The sequence below is a fragment of the Epinephelus fuscoguttatus genome, linkage group LG5 (genome assembly GCF_011397635.1).
Source record: "Epinephelus fuscoguttatus linkage group LG5, E.fuscoguttatus.final_Chr_v1".
In the NCBI taxonomy this organism is placed as follows: Eukaryota; Metazoa; Chordata; class Actinopteri; order Perciformes; family Serranidae; genus Epinephelus; species Epinephelus fuscoguttatus.
Window position 1 is genome coordinate 37,325,847 of NC_064756.1, and position 19,752 is coordinate 37,345,598.

The 19,752-nt window shown below is 40.5% G+C and overlaps 1 protein-coding gene across 1 annotated transcript in view; it reads right to left on the reverse strand.

Annotated features, from left to right (window-relative positions):
- The window catches only part of tyw1 (tRNA-yW synthesizing protein 1 homolog (S. cerevisiae)), a 90,160-nt gene extending 70,695 nt beyond the window's left edge, over nt 1–19,465 (reverse strand). Inside the window, exons 1-7 of the mRNA XM_049577520.1 lie at nt 19,331–19,465; nt 18,956–19,083; nt 17,599–17,727; nt 16,966–17,067; nt 14,335–14,529; nt 13,735–14,025; nt 10,728–10,850 (exon numbers count right to left, since the gene is read on the reverse strand). Of these exons, the coding sequence (XP_049433477.1) occupies nt 10,728–10,850; nt 13,735–14,025; nt 14,335–14,529; nt 16,966–17,067; nt 17,599–17,727; nt 18,956–19,083; nt 19,331–19,394 (1,032 nt within the window). The 5' untranslated portion in view covers nt 19,395–19,465. The remainder of the gene's footprint in view (nt 1–10,727; nt 10,851–13,734; nt 14,026–14,334; nt 14,530–16,965; nt 17,068–17,598; nt 17,728–18,955; nt 19,084–19,330) is intronic.
- Nucleotides 19,466–19,752: the final 287 nt, after the last annotated feature.

The window sequence follows — 19,752 nt, forward strand, 5'->3', positions numbered from 1 at the left end:
TTCTAACAGTAGGACACAGCATCCAGAAAAGCTTGATCAGCCAGTATGAATGCCACATGATTTGATGCTTACAACTTAAAGGCACCAAGTTAAAAGCAAGAAATTTTAAACATCTCCTCCAAAGTGTTTGATGTTGGACATGACTGAAGATCACGGGTTGTGATTCTGCAGTCGTTGTATGACTTTGTGTGCGATGTAACTATTAACCACTGCATGACATGATCACTTTTGAATAAAGGACATCATCCTGTCCGGACAGTACAGAATAATCTTGGTCTAAGGCCCTTCAGGCGCTCAGTGAAATGCAACACAAGCTCTACAGCATAACAATTGTTGGACTTCATACCACAACGGCTGTTTTGATGCTAAAGCTGCTGTAGCCTATTCCTTTGAAAGATTAACTACTTCCTTCAGGCCCAGATTACATTACTGCAGAGTATAGCATTTGTATGCAAATCAAAATATCTTTGAGAAATGCTGTTTACAGATACAACACAAGATTGATTAACTCCTGCTAGAAAACCTGCCGAGTGTATGGGAACAGGTATTACTTTCAGAAAGGCATGATGGGCGAAGTGCCTTTGAGATTAACAATGATAAGTGACAGCTTCGCCTCCACCCAATTACTGTGTAGCTGCCACGGTTCAGCTCGTATAGGGATCTATATGTCACCTCCTCAGCACAGCAGCACTCACAGGGGCCTGATACTCTGTCAGCAAACGCTGACGAATGTTTGGATGTGTGCATTCCTGAAGAAATGAGACTTCAGTTCACTGGTTCCTGTGCAGCTTGATTTGGGGTGCTACTCCTAGACCTCTGACAGCATGGTTTTAAATGCTACCACTGGATGCTCCTGAGTCTTCAGGCTGGTTAAGACCAAAGATTGGCAACGAGAAGAGTTAAAACTCGCAACTACATGCAAAGCACCAGTTTGCCACATTCTGAAACCAATCTGTCAGTTTACACCAATGACAGTTTCTTAAGATGGACAACGCCACTGTTGCCAACTTGGCGACTTTCTCACTAGATTTAGACTTTTCAGACTCTTTAGGTGATGTTAATTCTAAAAAGCAACTAGCAACAAATTTATCAACTTATTCAAACCATCAGGGAAAAAGTGAGAAATATATTGCAGCATTCATGCTACTTGGAGCGACCAGAGTCTCAAACTTTCTCTCCCCTTTCTTCCTCTTGTACTGTGCAGTAGATATGAGACAGGCAGGAGAAGAAGAGATACTGCTGGCCATGGGAGTTCAGTTGTAGTGAGTTTCTATGGTTACACTGATGCCCTCGCTCTCTGGATTGGAAGTGCGGGAAAGTGCAGTAACATAGTTTAAGTGCCATAGCTCTCATACCATTCAAATTTTCTGTTGAGGATTTTTCTACTCAATCTAATTCAGCAAAGTTTTAATGCTTCCATTAATGCATGATGATGTCTCCAATATATAAATGAGTGTGTGACATCATCCGGTGACTTCTGGAGCTAGAGATAGCTACTTTTATTAGACAAGAGTCTGCAACACTGGACAATGTGCCTCCACTTCCTTCCACTATCCAAAATGAAGCCAAAATATCACCGATACTGCTGCTGCCACCTTGCATTATTAACAACATATGGTGCCAGAGTCTGCGCAGAAGCGCTATCTGGTAAGGAGCTACCACCATCCGACCATTTGCACCTAGTGCCACTGATAGCAAGTACCAACTGACACACGCAGCTGTCAATCATGATGTCAAATCCCCTTTTTATAGCATCTAATAACAAATTAAAACCAAAATTAAAACCAACACTTGAACATAAAGCAGTGTGATAAGAGCTACCTGACAGACACCGGCTTTGAGAAAAATGAATTTGATGTGAACTTTGAGTTTTTCGTTTGGCTCATGTCCAATCAGATAACATAACGGGGACAGGCTTTACAGCCTATACTGCAGCCAGCCACCAGGGAGCATTCATGATATTTTGGCTTCACTTTTAAGGAGCCATCATGTCATCCATCTTTATACATAGTCTATGGCAGTGATTGTCAACTGAAATATTCCGGTCTTTTATAAACGCGATGCTGCTTGGGTCCCTCATGCAAGAATGGGGAAAAACTTATAGCTCAGTGCCAGCAATCACCAAAATGATGCTGTTTAATCAGCACCTTGATATGCCACACCTGTCAGGTGGGTGATTGCTCTTGGAAAAGGAGAAGTGCTCGCTAACACAGATTTTTACAGCAAAAACTTCAGAGAAATAAATCTTTTATGTGCATAAAAAGTAGACTGCACATCGCCTAGAGGAGTAAATGCAGAGCCTATGTTTGAGCATGACCTCAGGTGCTCAGAACCCATCTGTTTTTTCTGACAAACCTAACAATGGTGTACTTTCACCTTCCACCTGGAAGAATCTGAGCCCATGTAGCCATCTAGCAGCTCTATCTGCTCTGTGCAGCTGACGCCATGTGTGCGTAGGTATGACAAATTTTCCCTGGGATTCTCCTTTGTTGACAGGGTATGCTGTGAATGAGTAAGCCATTGTGCCGTGTCAGAATCCTCCCATATCTCATACTCAAGTGGAAAAGGATTTGGCATTATGCTGAATGGCATTTGGAAACTTTATTCATCTTTCTGTAAATTATCTGGGGTGCTGCTTTGGTTTGGGTGGTTTAAAGGATGCTATAATGCATGCTCTATTCCCGTTATCAGTGCAGGCGTACAGTAACTCTCACAAGCAGACAATCTGGGAAAGCATCAGCCACTCAGACGTACAGTCATCAGGAGGATGTGGCTCACATTGCTGTTTAAGTTTGCCAGATATGTAAATTGGGGGTGAAAATTCTGTAGCCTGCAATTTAAACCTCAAAAAGGAAATTTATCACTCTCAGCCAGCACAAATGTCCACCATCACTTACTGCATCCGTGACATGCAAGGTTCTGACAGCATTCTCAACATGTAGCCAACAGTGCAACAATCTGTCCCTGTGGTGTTTGCGTGCAGCCCTGGCGTTCCTCTGGCCCCAGTCACTGGTTCCCACTGCTCCCCTTTCACCCTCGCTTGAGAGCTCACAGACATCCAGTCATGCCCGGCCTGTCTGGACTAACAGAACTGGGACATCTCACAGCACCGTGTTGTGCTCTGGAAACATGACACAACATGGGGCCGATGCAGACGGACAGTGCAGCGATAACACACAGAGCAAGCAGGTGATCGCAGAACAAATGTAACGGGACATGTGGGAAAGAGAGGGTCAGGTGGAAAATGGAAAAGAGGAACTGGGAACAAAATGAAGAGATAAACCTATAAAAACTGAGATCTAAATTTGTGTAATACACTGGAATAATGTCCACCTGTTACCAAGTTACCCTTGCCCCAGTGCTGCCTTAAGTTATTAATTATATTCATTATTTCATCAAATTCATTACAATAATGTAAAAAGCATTCAAAGAGATATTAAGGAAAATATGTTATCAAATATCCAATGAGATAGTTAAACTTTTTGAGGGAAAAAACTACGGACAAAAATGTTGTTTCAAAGTGAAGTAATTTATGTTTTATCTATTTGTTGTATTTATCTGGTCACTTAATGTAGATGGTGTTATTTCCAGAAACAGCAGGACACTGTGTAAAACATAAATAAAAAAGAGAACGGAATGATTTATATATCTTATTCAACCTGTATTCAATTGAGTGCAGTGCAAAGAGGATATTTAAGGTTCAAACTAATAAACATAATTGTTTTTTGTAAATACACACCCATTCTCAAAAGTTGGGACACAGCTTCTTGGAGTTACATCACATTTTTTTGACAGTGTTTGGGAACTAAGGACACTACTTGTTGATGTTTTGGAAGAGAAATTTCTTTCTCGGGATTCACAAACAGGCACCCCCAAATTTTCAAGTTTGAAAGTCTGTCTGTGGTACAATGGGACAAAATTCCTAGAAGAAATTCAATTAGTAAAGCTGGCAATGCAAGCAAAGGTTTCTCCAAGTATCAAATGAATTTCACTTTGCATGTTAAATACTTTTTTTCCTGTGTCGTTCCACTTTATTGCACATCATTTCATGGACTGAAATGTTGAAAAATACCTTTATCAGTGTAGTTTTATGGTGTTAATACCAGTATCTGCTCAAAATTTCAATAGATGCATAGGAAGTAAATGTAATGGAAAAAAACTGATGTACTGAATACTTTTTCCCCAATTATATGTTAAAACGGATTTGCAAGTTATTTCATTCTGTTTTAATTTGCATTTTATACACATTGCGTGGGCATGTTTCTCGTACACTCACTCAGCGCCTGCTAATGTGCGCTCACCTTTTGTCTGATCTTGACGTTAAGGAGGTTTTTACTGGGAGCCAAATTATCCACAGAGGTCTCTTCCTATCCAAAACAAATGGACCCATTGATTCAAACCGGTAAAAACACTGAATAAAACAGTTTCACTATTTAAAAAATCTGTATTTATTCCAATGCTACTCATTGTGGAGCAGGTACTAACTACAGTGGCCAACACTAAACACGGACGGCCCTATCTAGAGCCAGTATTTGGTTTGTCCATTTTGGACTACTATTAAAATGCAGCGGTGCAACTTGGTGGACTCTATGGACAAGGACCAGCTTCCTATATAGATAAAAACAGCTCGTTGTAAGGTTACAAAAGCACAACTATTCTTATTTTTTAGGTGATTCTACACTAATGAAAACATACTTATTATTTCATATTCCATTTCTGCCACTCAATACCCCTAAATCCTACACAAGTCAAAGAAGCATCTTCATCTCTGCTTTCTCCCTCTGGACACTGAGCTGAAAACATCAAAACCAAATCCAGGAAGCTCTGTGGCCGTTGGGGTTAATGATCCGTTCCACACTAACTCCCATCTGGCAACAGTCCCACTGCATGAAACGGACCACTCTGGCATCAACAGAAACCTCACAGGACAAAGTTTAGATGCCAATGCAATGAACATCTGTGCAAAATCAATTAGAGAAACTATGGAAACTAAGCTTAATGGCACTTGGCAGAGTACAAGTGGAACTACAGCCAAAGACTGACACAGACTAAGGTTGAGCAACACAAACTCTGCACTCTGGCAGCCACTCGCAGCATGCATGGCAATCTGTCATTGGGTGCACTTGAAGAAAAACAGTTGTGGCAAACATGTATCGTTATCAAGTGTAGCAATGATCCAGTCATCCTCGTTCCCACCTGGCTACAAGCGCGGATGACATCAGGAGAGACAAATCCATCTGTGCTACATTTAGCTCTACAGCCTTTTACTTTTTATGGCTCAGCCTCAACAAACAGACATGATGGCAAAAAAAAAAAAAAACCCATTTCGTTTAGGATAACTTACTTATCCAAATGAGAGATGATTAGTGTAGAAAGTACACAGCTACTGACACTTTTCAGGAAGTTTAAGCTAAAACTCCATTAGAGACTGATGTTTATTAGAATTCAGTAAGTTTGAGAGAATTAAATTCCACAACCAATGAAAGTCATTAGCGAGTAAAAACACCCATAATCTCTGAACAGCCAAGTACAAAGACAGACTGACTGATCAGTACTGTGTACGAAGTATTTTATTCAGTGTAAGAAATTTGTGTTCTCAGTCTCGGATGTAAAAGCCATCAAAACCATCCCTTTATTGAATATATTACATTTGAACAATTAATGTTACACGCTTCTTGGACTGAATTTTAAGAGAATATGTTCTACAATCTGATCAGTCAGGATCCATGAAAAGAGGATCAAAACTGACTGCTGGTCTAAAGGAGCAAAGCCTCAACATACACACTAGAAGCGCACTCAGCGAGAGCAGACCTCCACCAAGGAAAAATGCTCTATCTTGCAATACTATTGAAAGCGAAAAATAATACATTACATAATACATTTATCCGCCTGGTGATTCGTATCCGCTGCTAAATTTAATGGCTTCTTCCTTGGCCCATGCAAAACCGTTCCAACAAGTTTCATGAACATCTGGCCAGTAGCTTTTAGGGCTGTAGTTTTCATTGTCAACTAATCTGTTGATTATTTTTTCAATTAGTCGACTAATCATTTTATCGAAAAATGTGTTAAAATGCTGAAAAATGTTGGTCTATCTCTCCCAAATCCAAAAATTATTTCATCTAATGTCTTGTTTTGTACTCACGCCAAAGGGTTTTAGTTCACCGTCATGGGAGAGTGTGTAAAGCTGCCAATATCTGAACATAAGAAGCTGCAATAAGCAGATTTAAATTTGGGGCACTTTTACAGTACTTTTCTATGGAAAATGACTCAAACCGATTAGTCGACTACTAAAATAGTCACCGATTATTTTAATAGTCTATTAGTCATTGCTTAGTCGACTAATCATTGCAGCCCTAGTAGTTTTCTGTAATCTTGCTGATAAATAGACAAATAAACCAAATTCAAAATGTAACCTGCTTGGCAGAGGTAATTAGTGCCAGTGAATGGAAATGTGCTGATGTTTACTGAAAGCTAATATTTTGTGCAGTTCTAGGTGGAGATGTCCTGATCCGATCTCAAAGATCGGAATCGGAGCTGAACAAGGTGTTTTTTAACTGATCGGGATCAGCTATATTGAGCTATATAGAGGATCTGGTCCTTTATTTTACATCAGCTTTCATCAGGTCCTCTCCTCTCTCCTCTCCTTGAGTTTAATAACTTTAATGTACTTAATGTGTGCACTGTGTGTATCAGCTATGGAACTAGAAGTATCGGATCAGGACTTGGTATCGGCAGGTTCTCAATATCCAATGACTCAGATCAGGGGCAAAAAAACTTGATAGGGACATCCCTAGTTCTAGGGGATTAAATACTGGTAGATGTGAAATAAATATACTGAGTAAACAAATCTCTATGACAAGTAAGGAAATGTGCCAACTTGTAAAATACTGAATCTGAAAACTATTCAGTGTCCATCTAACTAACTACAAAAGAAGGGATCTCTGTCTGTGTCTGTTGTGTAAATCACATATGTCAAAAACTGTTCATCTGACCTACTTCACACTTGGCAGGTGTGTTGCTGGGGACCCAAGAGCATGCAGTGTCGAATATGGTGCGATGTGGACTCACAACATGTTCAATATTAATAAACTTTGTAAAGTACGCAACTAATACACCTATTTGGAAATTAATACCTTAGTGTATTTAGCTGGTGTTTGACTCCACAACCTAACTAGTAACATGTCTCTGTCAGCTAAATGTAGTGGAGCAATGTTTTCCTCTGCAGTACAAATACACAGTTATAGTAAAACTGTTAATACCACACAGTAAAAGTCCTGCAAGTTTAACTTAAAGTGAAGAAGGAAAGAGAGCCATTATCAGCACAATGTACTTTCATTTACTTCATGTCTGTTCATGCTGGAGCTTTTGATTCTAATAAAATACTGTATACTTTGATCATTAGTGAACCATCATATTTTCATTTTTATAATTTTGCAAGTAAGACCAGAATCTGCAACACAACCAGTGACATGTCTCTGAACATGTACATGCAGTGGTAAAATGGTAGTAAAAGCAATTGGCCCATTTTAAACAGGCCTGTTTTGAATGGCACTGCACTAGTTTTATCAAAATCAAAATGTCTGGAGAGCAGCACATAGCACTTACAGAAACCTTCAGTGCAGTAAAAGCCAGTAATCTATACCATAGAGGGAGAATCATAATTAGTTTCTCTGAATTTTTGTTTGACGGGTGTAAGAAAACTACCTGGACAATCTTTCACTTTTTACAACCCTGATTTAAAGTGCTTAAATACAGATAGTCAGTAAAATTAAGCTTCACTTTGGTTACAGAAAGAGAAAATAAATCCTGTTGATGTGCACAGAGAATTCATGCAAATAGCTTTGGCAGTATAATGATAGCATGGAGTTAAAGTGGTTCACTTAGAGATGTGTGCTGCCGACAACTGAGAGTCTCTGCCATCACCTAGTGGTCAAATACCGCCAAAGTGTGCTCCCACCTGCAGTCACGTGCGGTTCATTTCCAGATCCTTTTGGAATACTGCAACACTGAGAGTAAATGTTACTCAGCCTTTATAACCTGAGAAGTAAGTTCAGGGATTCATAGTAAACAGATGTTAAAGTTCTGGACCTCAGCTGGCTCTGCGCTGTAAATGAGCGACTAACATATTCCAGTTGAGGGAATTTCCTTGATCACACCTAATTTGCAGCTTGTCCAAATACTTGGAGTCTCTTGGCAGTGGAAAAATGTTTAATCTACAAGCTAATTACATCTTTGACTGCCTGCTCTGTGTGACCAAATTATGCAAAAACAACACTAATTTGTTCCAAAAGACAAACAGCAAGTGTGATGATATCCCAGCAAATAATTATACTCAACTGTTACATGACAAGTTAGACTAATTACCATTAGAATACTCTGCAGCAGGTGAAATGGAAGTCAGTGTTCTTCTTTGCGTTTGGCCACCAAAAACAGGGCTGAATGATATGAAGATAATTAAATATCAGGATATTTTGACCCAATACCTCCACTTTATTGTAATGCAGCCTTTGTAACCAGGAAAAGACAACACACTTACATATTACAATATCCACAATCTAAGACAATATCTAAGACGATATAAATAGGAGTATCCTCAGGGCAAAGAATGGCAATAGGAACAAATGGCTTCGTCATAAAACTAAATTAAAATACCTCGTGAAATTTTAAAAACAGGTTTGCTCCACTGTGGCAGTCTTAACTAAAAGAACTGAGTCTCTCAGGCTCATCACGTCATCCACTGATGCCTCTTTAACTTTCCCAGCCTTGACATATAAAACACATTTATGTAGGGCTTACAAAAAGGCCTGTCCAACCCTCATAGAGTTTACACACAATATACTGTATTATTCATGTCACAAGAGAAGGGATCAGCCTGGGAGAATCTGTTGTTTGTGTCTGCGTGAGACATGGAAACTCCTCCTGCAGTCCACCACTGTTAGCACAATATTATTTAAAGCAATATGCTTTCATGAGAACAAAGAAGAAGAATAGATGCACTGATTGCAATTTTCTCAGTCGATTTTGATTTCCAATAATCTAAAAAGTCTGACCTGCCGATTCAGATTTTCTTTTTTTCTTAGAATTACAATTGACAGCATGTGCAAACATTTTTGTAACTTTTCTTTTATGGAAAATTCAATTGTATGTTAATAATAAAACACTGACTGCAGTTGAAATGTCTGTTTCAGGTGGAGGAAAGAGAGGAACAGCTTATCAATTTTTTGGTTTGAGAAACAGCCATGTCCTAAAATCTATGCGTAATGTTACTGACTATAGTAATGGTACAATGTCAATGCGGTGCCACCACTGCTGTGAGGAGAAAGTGGGAAAAAGACACTGATTGAAGGTAAAATGAAGATCAAATATTACAATGTCAGACTTTAGAGCTAAACAAAATGCAGGCAGAGATCATTTAAAAGTGGTCTGTGGTTTAAAGTAAGGGGACATTCATTACATGTGAGTGTATATTCTGTGCTGTACGCTGTGTGTTTGGAGTTTTTTTTATGGCGGAGGAGAGGTGAAAAATGTTCAACTTTGAGTAAAACACTGCAGCCTTCACTGTCACTTTTTACTTTGGTGTCCAATGACAGTGGAGGAGAGCTGGGACAAATACACAAAGACCAACCGTCACATCGCAGAACAACAACAACAATGGAGGAGAAATGTGTTAATGTGCTGTACATATATTAATGTATGTTTCCTCTCATGGAGCCGCACAGACCAGCGGGTCTGTCTTTTCTCCCTATGTGCTTCAGCCCTCTCTTGAGCCTTAAAAAACACGCTGCATCTCCAAAGCTGACAAAAACATGCTTATGTAGACATGCAGCCAAAATAGACACAAAGTAAAGAGCAGAAACGAAAACTTAATTTTCTATGGGAACACAAAATGATTTAAATTTCAAATCAAGATCAAGTTTGTTTGCGGTTTTTCCATTACATCAGACAGTGAACCTGCAGCAGCAACAATCGCCATCATTCTCTCTGGAAGGCTTTAGCGACACACACGAGTGACTCCTCCACCATGATATACATCAAAGCACAGGTACACCGAGTACCTCCGTGGCTTTTCCTTCCACTGCCTTCACCCTCACAGCTCACATCTTTACCATAGCCCTTACTCCACAGCCTACAAAGGAGACTGATAATGACTCTTCCTCCTCATCTTTTCTGCTTCTTTTGAGTCACTCGTTCCTCACAAATCTGTGAAGTGGGCGTCCTCGCTCTTACGCAAGCCTCCACTTCTCGCCTGCCGGGGTCTGGTGTCTATCAACCCATCTGCCACTTCTCTTCAATGACACCACTTTTTCTCCTTACTCAACACACTTGGATTGGACTAAGGTGGTGGAAGCTTAATGCCATGATGGCGCCCGCTCATAGACCTCAGAGGGGAAACACTGGAAATAAACTTGCTGGATGATGACTGGAGGTCCAGCTTCAAACAATTCAATGAAAAACTTACTTTAATATTGTAACGCAGGCAGCTAAGTATTGTAAATCTAACTCACATTTACAAGTACAATATTTCTAAATGCTCACTTTCATTATTTCATTTCTCTCTGTAGTGTTGCCTGAGCGATCATGGTTTTCTGAAGCGACGAAAAGGTGGAATAAAGTAACCGAAATTATCATCAGCTTCTTAGCTATAGAGGACAAGCTATAGGCTAACTGAAAAAGATGTGTTTGCATGACTAAAAGTGGTGCAACAGTGGTGATAAACAGAGTCTGACCTTTGCTTTCTTGGCACTGTTCATGATGTTGCCCAGATCCTCCATGTCAACCATTGAACCTGCTTTTTTCTCGTCTTGCAGACCAGACTCTTCTTCATCACTGCTGGACTCCATTAGATCGTCCTGAAACCAGAAAGACGACAACAGAAACCCCAAAATATGGTTAATAAAATAACATTTTTACTAAAAGAAAATAAGTCGAGGACATGGTGAAACATATGATCGAGTGGAAACTGCAAATGATCCTCCAATGTTGAGAAACACACCTATGTTCCAGCTCATTATCAATTAAAAACTTGTCCCTGATTAAGCAAGGGAGCCCATTTGGAACACATTTATTGCACATCCTTATCTCCTCTTGGGCTGCCTGATTAAATAAGAAAACCATGTACATGTTAATGGGGTTTAAGAGGATTTATCACAACGCGTGCCCAGTGTTTAAGCTTCTGCCCACGTGAAGCATCAGGGTAAAATGCAGTGGTACAGTGGGAAGATAAATCACGATGATGGTCCCCTCAGCACAGTTCTCAGCCACTCTTGGTTCCGGTTGAATGTCACCTCTGCTGTGCGGAATCAATGTTGCAGACAGAGGTGACGAAGTCTCAGCTAGAGTTGGCTCTGAGGTGCCTGCTACCATGACAACTGCTCATCTGTGTCTGAGATTTATGGATGTGTTTGTAAATGGTAAATAAATATATAAGGCTTTACAACTGTTGCCTCTCATCACCCATTCACCCACATTCACACACCAATTTGGGGTTCAGTGTCCTTCCAGAAACACTTTCACATATGGACAAGAGGAGTTGGTGATCAAACCGCCAAACACTGGAATCGGCGGAAAACCTGCTCTACTTCCTGAGCCACAGCCGGGCTCACACCTGCCTCTCTTGTCAAATGTGTAATTTCTGTGATTGGTGGTGAAAAAAAGTGCTATTTTTATATTTTGACATGATGGACAGCACTGACAGTGATGACACATTTCATGTGCAGAACATTTATAACACCATGCCTTCCCTTGGAAATGAAAGACATCAGTGGTACTAAATAAGGACCTGATAATCTGAGAGTAACACTTGTCTGTCAGAGTCCTTATCAGATTTTAATCACATTGCTGGAGAGCAACAGGAGGCAGTTAGCCCAGTCAGCCCACTTCAGCCTCCTATTATAAGAGCCATGCCAGTGCCCGAGATGGACCATCTCCGGAGTCAGGGCAACTGTGCGCTGACTGCCTTCAAGCAGGCAGCGGTGACATCTCGCCTGCAGCCAACCCCTGACGACCCACTTTTCCCGCTAATACAAGTGCGTGTTAACGAGACTGAAAATATGTCTGTGCGTGCAGGAGACCAGAGATAAAGACATTTTTAAAAGTCTGTGTGTATTCATCTCTCAGTTTTCTTGTACCTTCTAACTGAATCTCTGTTCTTTGGAGTTTGGTATCTCTCCAGCGTCCCTGTTTGTACCTCAGATATCTGCTTAATTTTACTGTTTCATGTTCGCTTTCAGCTGTATAGGAGTCATGTTAAAGGGATAGTGCACCCAAAAATTCAGCCATTATCTACTCACCCATATGCTGAGGGAGGCTCAGGTGAAGTTTTAGAATCCTCACAACACTTATGGAGATCCAAGGGGAGAGGGAGTAGCAACACAATTCCACCTAATGGAGGCTGACGGCGCGAGACCAGCGAAAGCACGTGAACACACATGAACGTGGTGCCCATGTTTCACGGTCTCGCGCAAGCGCGCACATGTGAACGCAGTGCACAGGAGGCAGTTAGAGCTGCAGGCTACAGTAAGGCTAAAAACAGAGCTCAAATAAAGTTTTTCAAAACATTTTTTTATGTCAGGGCTTCAGGACACTTGGATCACTACGGACGAGCAGTATGGAGATATTTTGTGGTTTCAATTATGTATTTTTGGACATTTGAATCTGGGGTGCCATTAGGTGGAGTTGTGTTGCTACCTCCTCTCCCCTTGGATCTCCCCAAGTGTTGTGAGGACTCTAAAACTTCACCTGAGCCTCCATCAGCATATGGGTGAGTAGATAATGGCTGAATTTTCATTTTTGGGTGCACTATCCCTTTAAGTTACTGCTGATGTGATCTCAACATTTTCATTTATTTTGCTGCTTCCCTGCTTAGGAATGTATAGGAAATGAAATGTGTTAATTCGGGAATAAGCTGAGCTTTGTTAGCAGCACTTCCTTAATAAAAACAAGTCTACTGACACAGCAGGGAGGAAGAGTACAATTAGAAACAGCCACAGTGAGATGTTATATTAGGAGCAGCAGACAACAGGCTCTTACTACACCTCTGCAAACAGCACACCTCCAACAGGTAAACTTCTTTTACCTGCCGTGCTGTGTGCTGGAAAACACACACAGCAAAATAACGGGGGACTTAAGCCGTGGATCATCCCGCTGCTTTTGAATGTCATCACTCAAGACAAGCACATTATCAGTTAAGTTAAATCTCCAAGCACATAGCCCTGTTGTAATGGAGATGCAAATCCCTGCTGAGCTGGGCTGACACGCCAAGTCAAACTGAATTGGGCAAAGCCAGTGCACATGTATGGAAAAACACCACCTGTCTCTCTGACCTGTGATGTAACAGTTATGGACTTTACTAGTTTAACATTTTGATCTTTGGTCATTGTGCCCCTGTCAAGTTGATCACAACACTGTGCCAAAAAACTGTGTTTATGTTTAGTTTAACGAGATCAACAATGCCTATGTCTTGATATGTCATAATTCGAGATATAATGTGTGATCTATAGTTCCCTATTATAAAGAAATAATCATCGTAGTCCAGAACACTGCTCCAGGCTGCTGCTAGGCATTCAGCTTTTTGCTCGAGGACACATCAGCAGGACAAATGCTTGACACCAGCAGGTCATTAACCCCTGTCGTTCAACTGGACAGATTCTATGTGTCAATCTATTGCCCCAAAATAAGAATGTTCACAGTATGTCATCAAAAATTTAATGGTGAAATAAACTTTTCTGTCATTACCTCAGAGCTGTTACCCTGCAGAGCTGTCTTCTCCTCCTCCTTCTCCTTCTGCTCCTGTCCTTCTTTCCTCTTGTTCTTACACGAGCCTCCAGTCTTGCAGTTGCCGCTGCAGCTCTTCTTCTCGCCCTTGGCCAAAGCTTGTAGGCGGATCAGGAACTTGACCTTCCAGGCCAGGAAGTCTGCCTGGATGCTGCCATTACGGCTCTTCACCACATTACAGTCACCCTCTCCCCTGGTCATAATTCTCTTGCCACTCAGCATCCAAAGCCACTTGTCAAAGTTTTTACCCACCTGGTGAGGCAAAAAGAAAGTACGGATAAATAGGGTTTCAACAAATACAGTCTGGCTCTTCTTAGCTTCTGTAATAGTTACCGGATGCTACAGCTGTCAACCTTTGGATGTTCATTGAATAACTCATCTTTCACTATATTATTTGGATATAAACAGCTCATTCTCAGGTAACAAAAAAACACAATAATTCTTATTTTCAGGTGATTATACACTAAAGAAAACATACTTATTATATTACATTCTATTTCTGCTAATATATCCCCCCTAAATCCTATACACTGGACCTTTATTATGGAATCCATTTCTTACTGTATTATAGTGGCCGACATAAACAGAGTTGCCAAGGCCAAACACTGCGTATCGTAGGCCTTTGAGGTAGGTCTTCCCATATCTGAAGTCAGTGGATGCCTCCTCTAACCACTTGCAGAACCACTCGGCGTTCTCTGTGGGCTGTCCGTCAGTGTAGGTGGCCACAAGAAACACACAGACTGACTTGTTGATGCACTAAATAGAGAGAAACAATGACATCAGTGCATTTCATAGGGTTAGGGTATTCGTAACTGCAGCAAAGTTCCTACAGCTTAAGATCAGTAAGATTACAACATTGACAACATTGTTTTGTCTCACACTGCACACGGGACTTCCCTGACTTGACTTCCATCGAACTGACATTGAAAAGTGTTTCTTATGAAATACACTGAGGCTTGTATGAGTTTCCTCCACCGGTTTCAGCCATACTGTGAAATGTGGTTTAATACATAATTTCCACTGAATGTGCACTTCCCCATATCCACATCCAGGGTACAGTGACAGCTTACTGAGTGTTGTTGGTTCTGCTATCTTGATCAGAGCAAGGTCAATGTGAGAGGCATTTTTTTTTAAATTGTATTTAAAAAAAATAGAGGTTACCAATTATTTTAATAATTTACAATGCAACATCAGAAAGAAATAGTTCATAAAATCCTACTTCCCATGTTTTAGCATTTTTAAGACTTTTGACAGACTGATTTAAGACATTTTAATAGTAATTAAGGCAGGAAAGAAGAAGAGGAAAGACAGGTTGCAAAAATACGCATTTTTCCCAATTACTTCTTTTCGAAGCTGTCTGATGAAAGATTACACAAAATTGATTCCCCTGACTCATCTCCAAGACTAAAATTTCATACGAAGGACAGCAGAAAATCAACATAGATTAAATCTGAAGGAAGTACACATCATCTCCTTGTGTAAACAGGGCCTGTCCAACAAATAATGTATTCTTGACTGATAGTCAAGGATCAGCTGCATCTAGGGAGTGACTGATGCCTGCGGCCATTTCTCCTGTAGAGATGTCTCATCGCTGTCCTGTTGAATAAACAGCTATTTTCTCTCCTGCTGTGTTCAATCTCATATTCATCTCTCAATGCACTTCACGGTTCCTGTGCCCACAAAATAAAAGGGGAACACTGTCGAAATATCTTTCATCAGCTGAGCAGGACTCGTCTAACACATTTGTCCTCTGTGCCAGCAGTGTGAAGAATCAAAACAGTGCAAAAAGTGAAGGGAAAGCTGAGCAGGAACAATACAGAACGTGATGCTTACTGTATTGTTTGTTGTCAAGCTTTCAGTGAAAAAAAGCATTGTTATAATTTATTTTACACTGATTAATTTTGGTCTGCTTAAGTCTTGCCAGATATTATATTTCAGAGATCTAATTAACAGAGACACTTCTTATCATACACAGCAGGCTGTAACAATAATAATAATAACAATAATAATAATAATAATCAGGGTCACTACAGGTATCAGACACTTAAATTTAATGCTTTTTATGATAATTTTTTTTTTTTACCAAATTTAAGACGGAAGCTAAGTATAAAGGCAGGAGTATATATATGAGAAAGTTTACCTGCAAAAAAATATTCCAGTTTTTGCCCTTATTTTTAAAAAAAGACAATATTCCTACTAAGCTGTTGACATAGCTATTGAAAATAAATATTCCACTAATATTCTCGTTTACATGCAGCCGTGCATACTCAGATTAATGTGTCATAACATTTTTGTCAAAACAGGGAAAAGTGGAATGGCTGTCCCTTGTCCCAGGGTGTTTGCAAAGGTTTCCAGCAGTAGCGGGCTTGTTCGACCATGTGAACACAGCCTCCCTCTTTCATTCCTTCAGCCACCCTCTTAAAAATGTCAGCATAACAATATTTGAACAAATCCAAAAACCTGCTGATATCGGAGTCTATTACAATCTTTAAAAGTAGGTGTATTTCTCCTTGTGACCAGAAATGTTTTCTTTTGGGCATGCATCTACAGCCTTATCAAGTATTAGTGAGTTGGTTTGTGTACAACCCCCAGAGCTGACTGTAAACAGACAAGATGCGGTGTGTCCCAAACTGCGATAAAACCCCCAGTTGAGACTCATATATTCCGACTGTGCTACCAACAAATCCCAGGTCTCAATTGGAAAATGCTTCGCTCAGAATAAAGCCTATTTTGTAATATCCAAACAGGATATGCTGCATCAAATTCTGAATATTGTCATATTGGGAATAATAGTGGAATATTAGTGTGCATGTGAACGTACCCTGTGTGGTCCACAGGTTTTAGGCAGGAATATGGTTATTAGGGTGAGTTAGGTTAATATACATTTTGCTAACAGGTAAGTGCAAGTATAAAGTAAAAGGACAGCATTCAGTTCAGTGGTGAGTTTAAAGATTCGTAACATCAGAAATGTGGACTTCATGCAGAAGAGCCTGACTCATTTTTACAAAATGTTGTATGTTTGTGGCAGTTAAAACCTCAAAACAAATTCAAAAATTAACGATTTTACAGACTGATATTTATAAAAATGAATTTAACACATTTAAAGGACCTGCAGAAACTCTGAGAATTATATGAAGTTATTAAGGACTTTGTATGTTTCTGACAAAGCGTCCTTTCTTTGGGCTGGCCTACCTCTTCAATAAGTTGATCATCTGGATCGTAGTCTTTGATGTCAATCACCTCCGCTGGTATACCCAAAGCCTTCACCTCCTCTGACAGCTCGTTTGCAAAGCCCTGAACGAATACAAAAAACATAGAGACATCTCAGAATGGTACAATTATCATGTGAGCTCCCAGTCTGTCTTGAACTGATCAATGACTGGAATCTCACTTTTGATTATGAGTGAATTATTGGTTTGCACAGGTTTGCACTCAAGGCCCACCTGTGAAATAACTCAGAATTAAATCCTGGTTTTGTTAAGATAAAACTGTATTCATCCTGAGGGAAACTTCTGTGAAGAAGACAGGTTACCAGTATGGATTATTAATACAGTGGGGTTGATAATACATTTTCAAGGGTTCAAGGGTTTAAAGTTATCATTTTTATATTTTGTTGGGACTGTATCAGAGATTGATTAAATTCTGTGGTTATACTGGAGACCACAGTTTGGGGCACAGTTGCACTTGACTGTGTTATAAAATGTATGTACTCCTGTTTACAGAAAGCAGTGAGGTAGAATATCATCAACACTGTAGGTCCGTATCATCGTATTATAGCTTCAACTTGTCTATACGTTAATGTCATGAGCCAGTGAGGATGTTCACCTTTGCTGTTCCAGTTTGAGAGCCATAGAAGATTTTAACCCCTGACACGTGAACCACAGCATCTCTGTGGCTGTCATTGCTCTTCACAGCTTTGTAGACCCACGGCCTTAGATCTTTGGAAAAGCTTTTCTGAAAAGTATACAGAGGAAGACGAGATGTAAATATCCTTTATTCAAAAATCCCTTTTTTAGGAGCGACCTGAACAGGAGGACAGCACAAACATCGTTACAACAATTAACACAAGCAGACAAGTAAAACTGCCACAAATGGGCAAGCACAACACCCAGTTCAAATACAGTACAAAAAATAAACTTTTTTAAACCTTGGGGACCAACATCTGTAGAATATTGGGAGAATGCAGACCAATGCATATTTATTTTGGTAATTACAGATTAATGTACACAGATAAGAATGAACCAGCCCAAGCAGAGATTTACATCAATTTGCAAAAACATTAAAACCAGTGACAGGTGAAGTGAGTAACAAGGGTCATCTTGTTAAAATACAAAGTTCTGCTGGACACCTTGGGTCCTGACATTCATGTGGATGCCACCTGACATGCTCCACCCACCAAAACAATGTTACAGACACTGGTAAGTGCACCACTCATGACAACGGCAGGACAATGCACCATGCTAACCTGTAAAAACTGTTCAAAAATGGCCTGCACGACAAAGAGCTCGAGGCATCGCCCTGGACGTCATATTCACCAACTCAAAATCTGGTTGGGCAGGTCGGGCCACTAACACCCTGGTGCCAGACACCCCCAGAGGTCTTATGTCCATTGTCCATGTCTTCGAAAGGTCAGAGCCAAGTCTGATCCAAGGAGGCCCCAATACAAATCAGGGTACCAACACATCCCACAGATGCTCAATCAGATTGTGATCTGGAGTATTTTGAGGCCAGGTCGATGCCTTGAACTCTTTGTCACGTTCTTTGGGCCATTCCTGAACATTTTTTGTCGTGTGACATTATGCATCGTCCAGCTGGGGAGGCCACTGCTATTGAGGAGTGCCACTGCCATGAGGGGGGTACTTGGTCTGCAGCAGTGTTTTGGTGGGTGGTGCATGTCAAGTGGCATCCACATGAATGTCAGGACCCAGCAGGACGTTGTACTGCAGCAAGATGATCAATGTTATTCACTTCATCCGTCAGTGGTTTAATTTTGAGACTGATCGTGTACACAAAAACCAATCAATGGCAGGTGATCTTTGCATGTAGAGCTTCATGCAAGGAAAGGGATCTCTAATGTTTGAAAACATGAACAGTGAACAGCTTTACACAGATCAGCACACAAATCAGCACATTTAGAAATACAAATGTGGCAGCATGTGTACGACCACACACAAGAACTCACCCTCTTCAGTGCCACCTTCAGGGAGAACCAGACTCCAAAGACGAGAGCAGCAGCTGAATATAAGTACAGCCTGTTGTGCCATATCGACATGAGATAGCTCTCACTGGGACTGTATGCATTTTTAGAGACTGGGGGGAGAAAACACATCCAGTGTCACTCAAGTGAAACGAATAAGAAAACTTGTCTAAAATCACTACGTGTACAACTGCAGCGCAACCCTCCTAATCCTAACGCAGCAACAGGCAAGGGGCAGCAGGGACCTAACCTCAGGTCACCTGCAGCAAATCAACTGCGGTTTGCTAGCATACTAGCTAGCAATGTTACGCACATGATAAAAGTGAGTTTCCTGTACCGTTACATTTTAAAAAAGCTCACCTTTAGTATCCGTGGTAGACACACGAGTAATGCAAAGCAAAACTATCACACAGAAACTCAGCATTGTTATAAATGGTGAGTTATAAGACACAGTCCTCAGAATCTAAAGCTGTGTGCAACCATATTGTTTGGCCGATAAGCATGCTGGGAAGTGTAGTTCTTTCTCTTCTTTCGGCAGACCACACGCTACAATGGCGTACTGCTGCCCTCCAGTGTTCATTTCTAATAGTCCTTTCAGCTACCGTGAGCGTTATGTCCCTTTCTGCTTCAAAAATAAAAACAAAACGTTTATGATTTTTTTTATTTATCACAAACAAAAGAAAATCAAATGACTGACTCGTTTTTTCGTGTGAATTTTGCTATATTTCTATGTCCCTAGGCCTGATTTTGGACATTTAACCCAGCTTAATTTTGAATTTAAT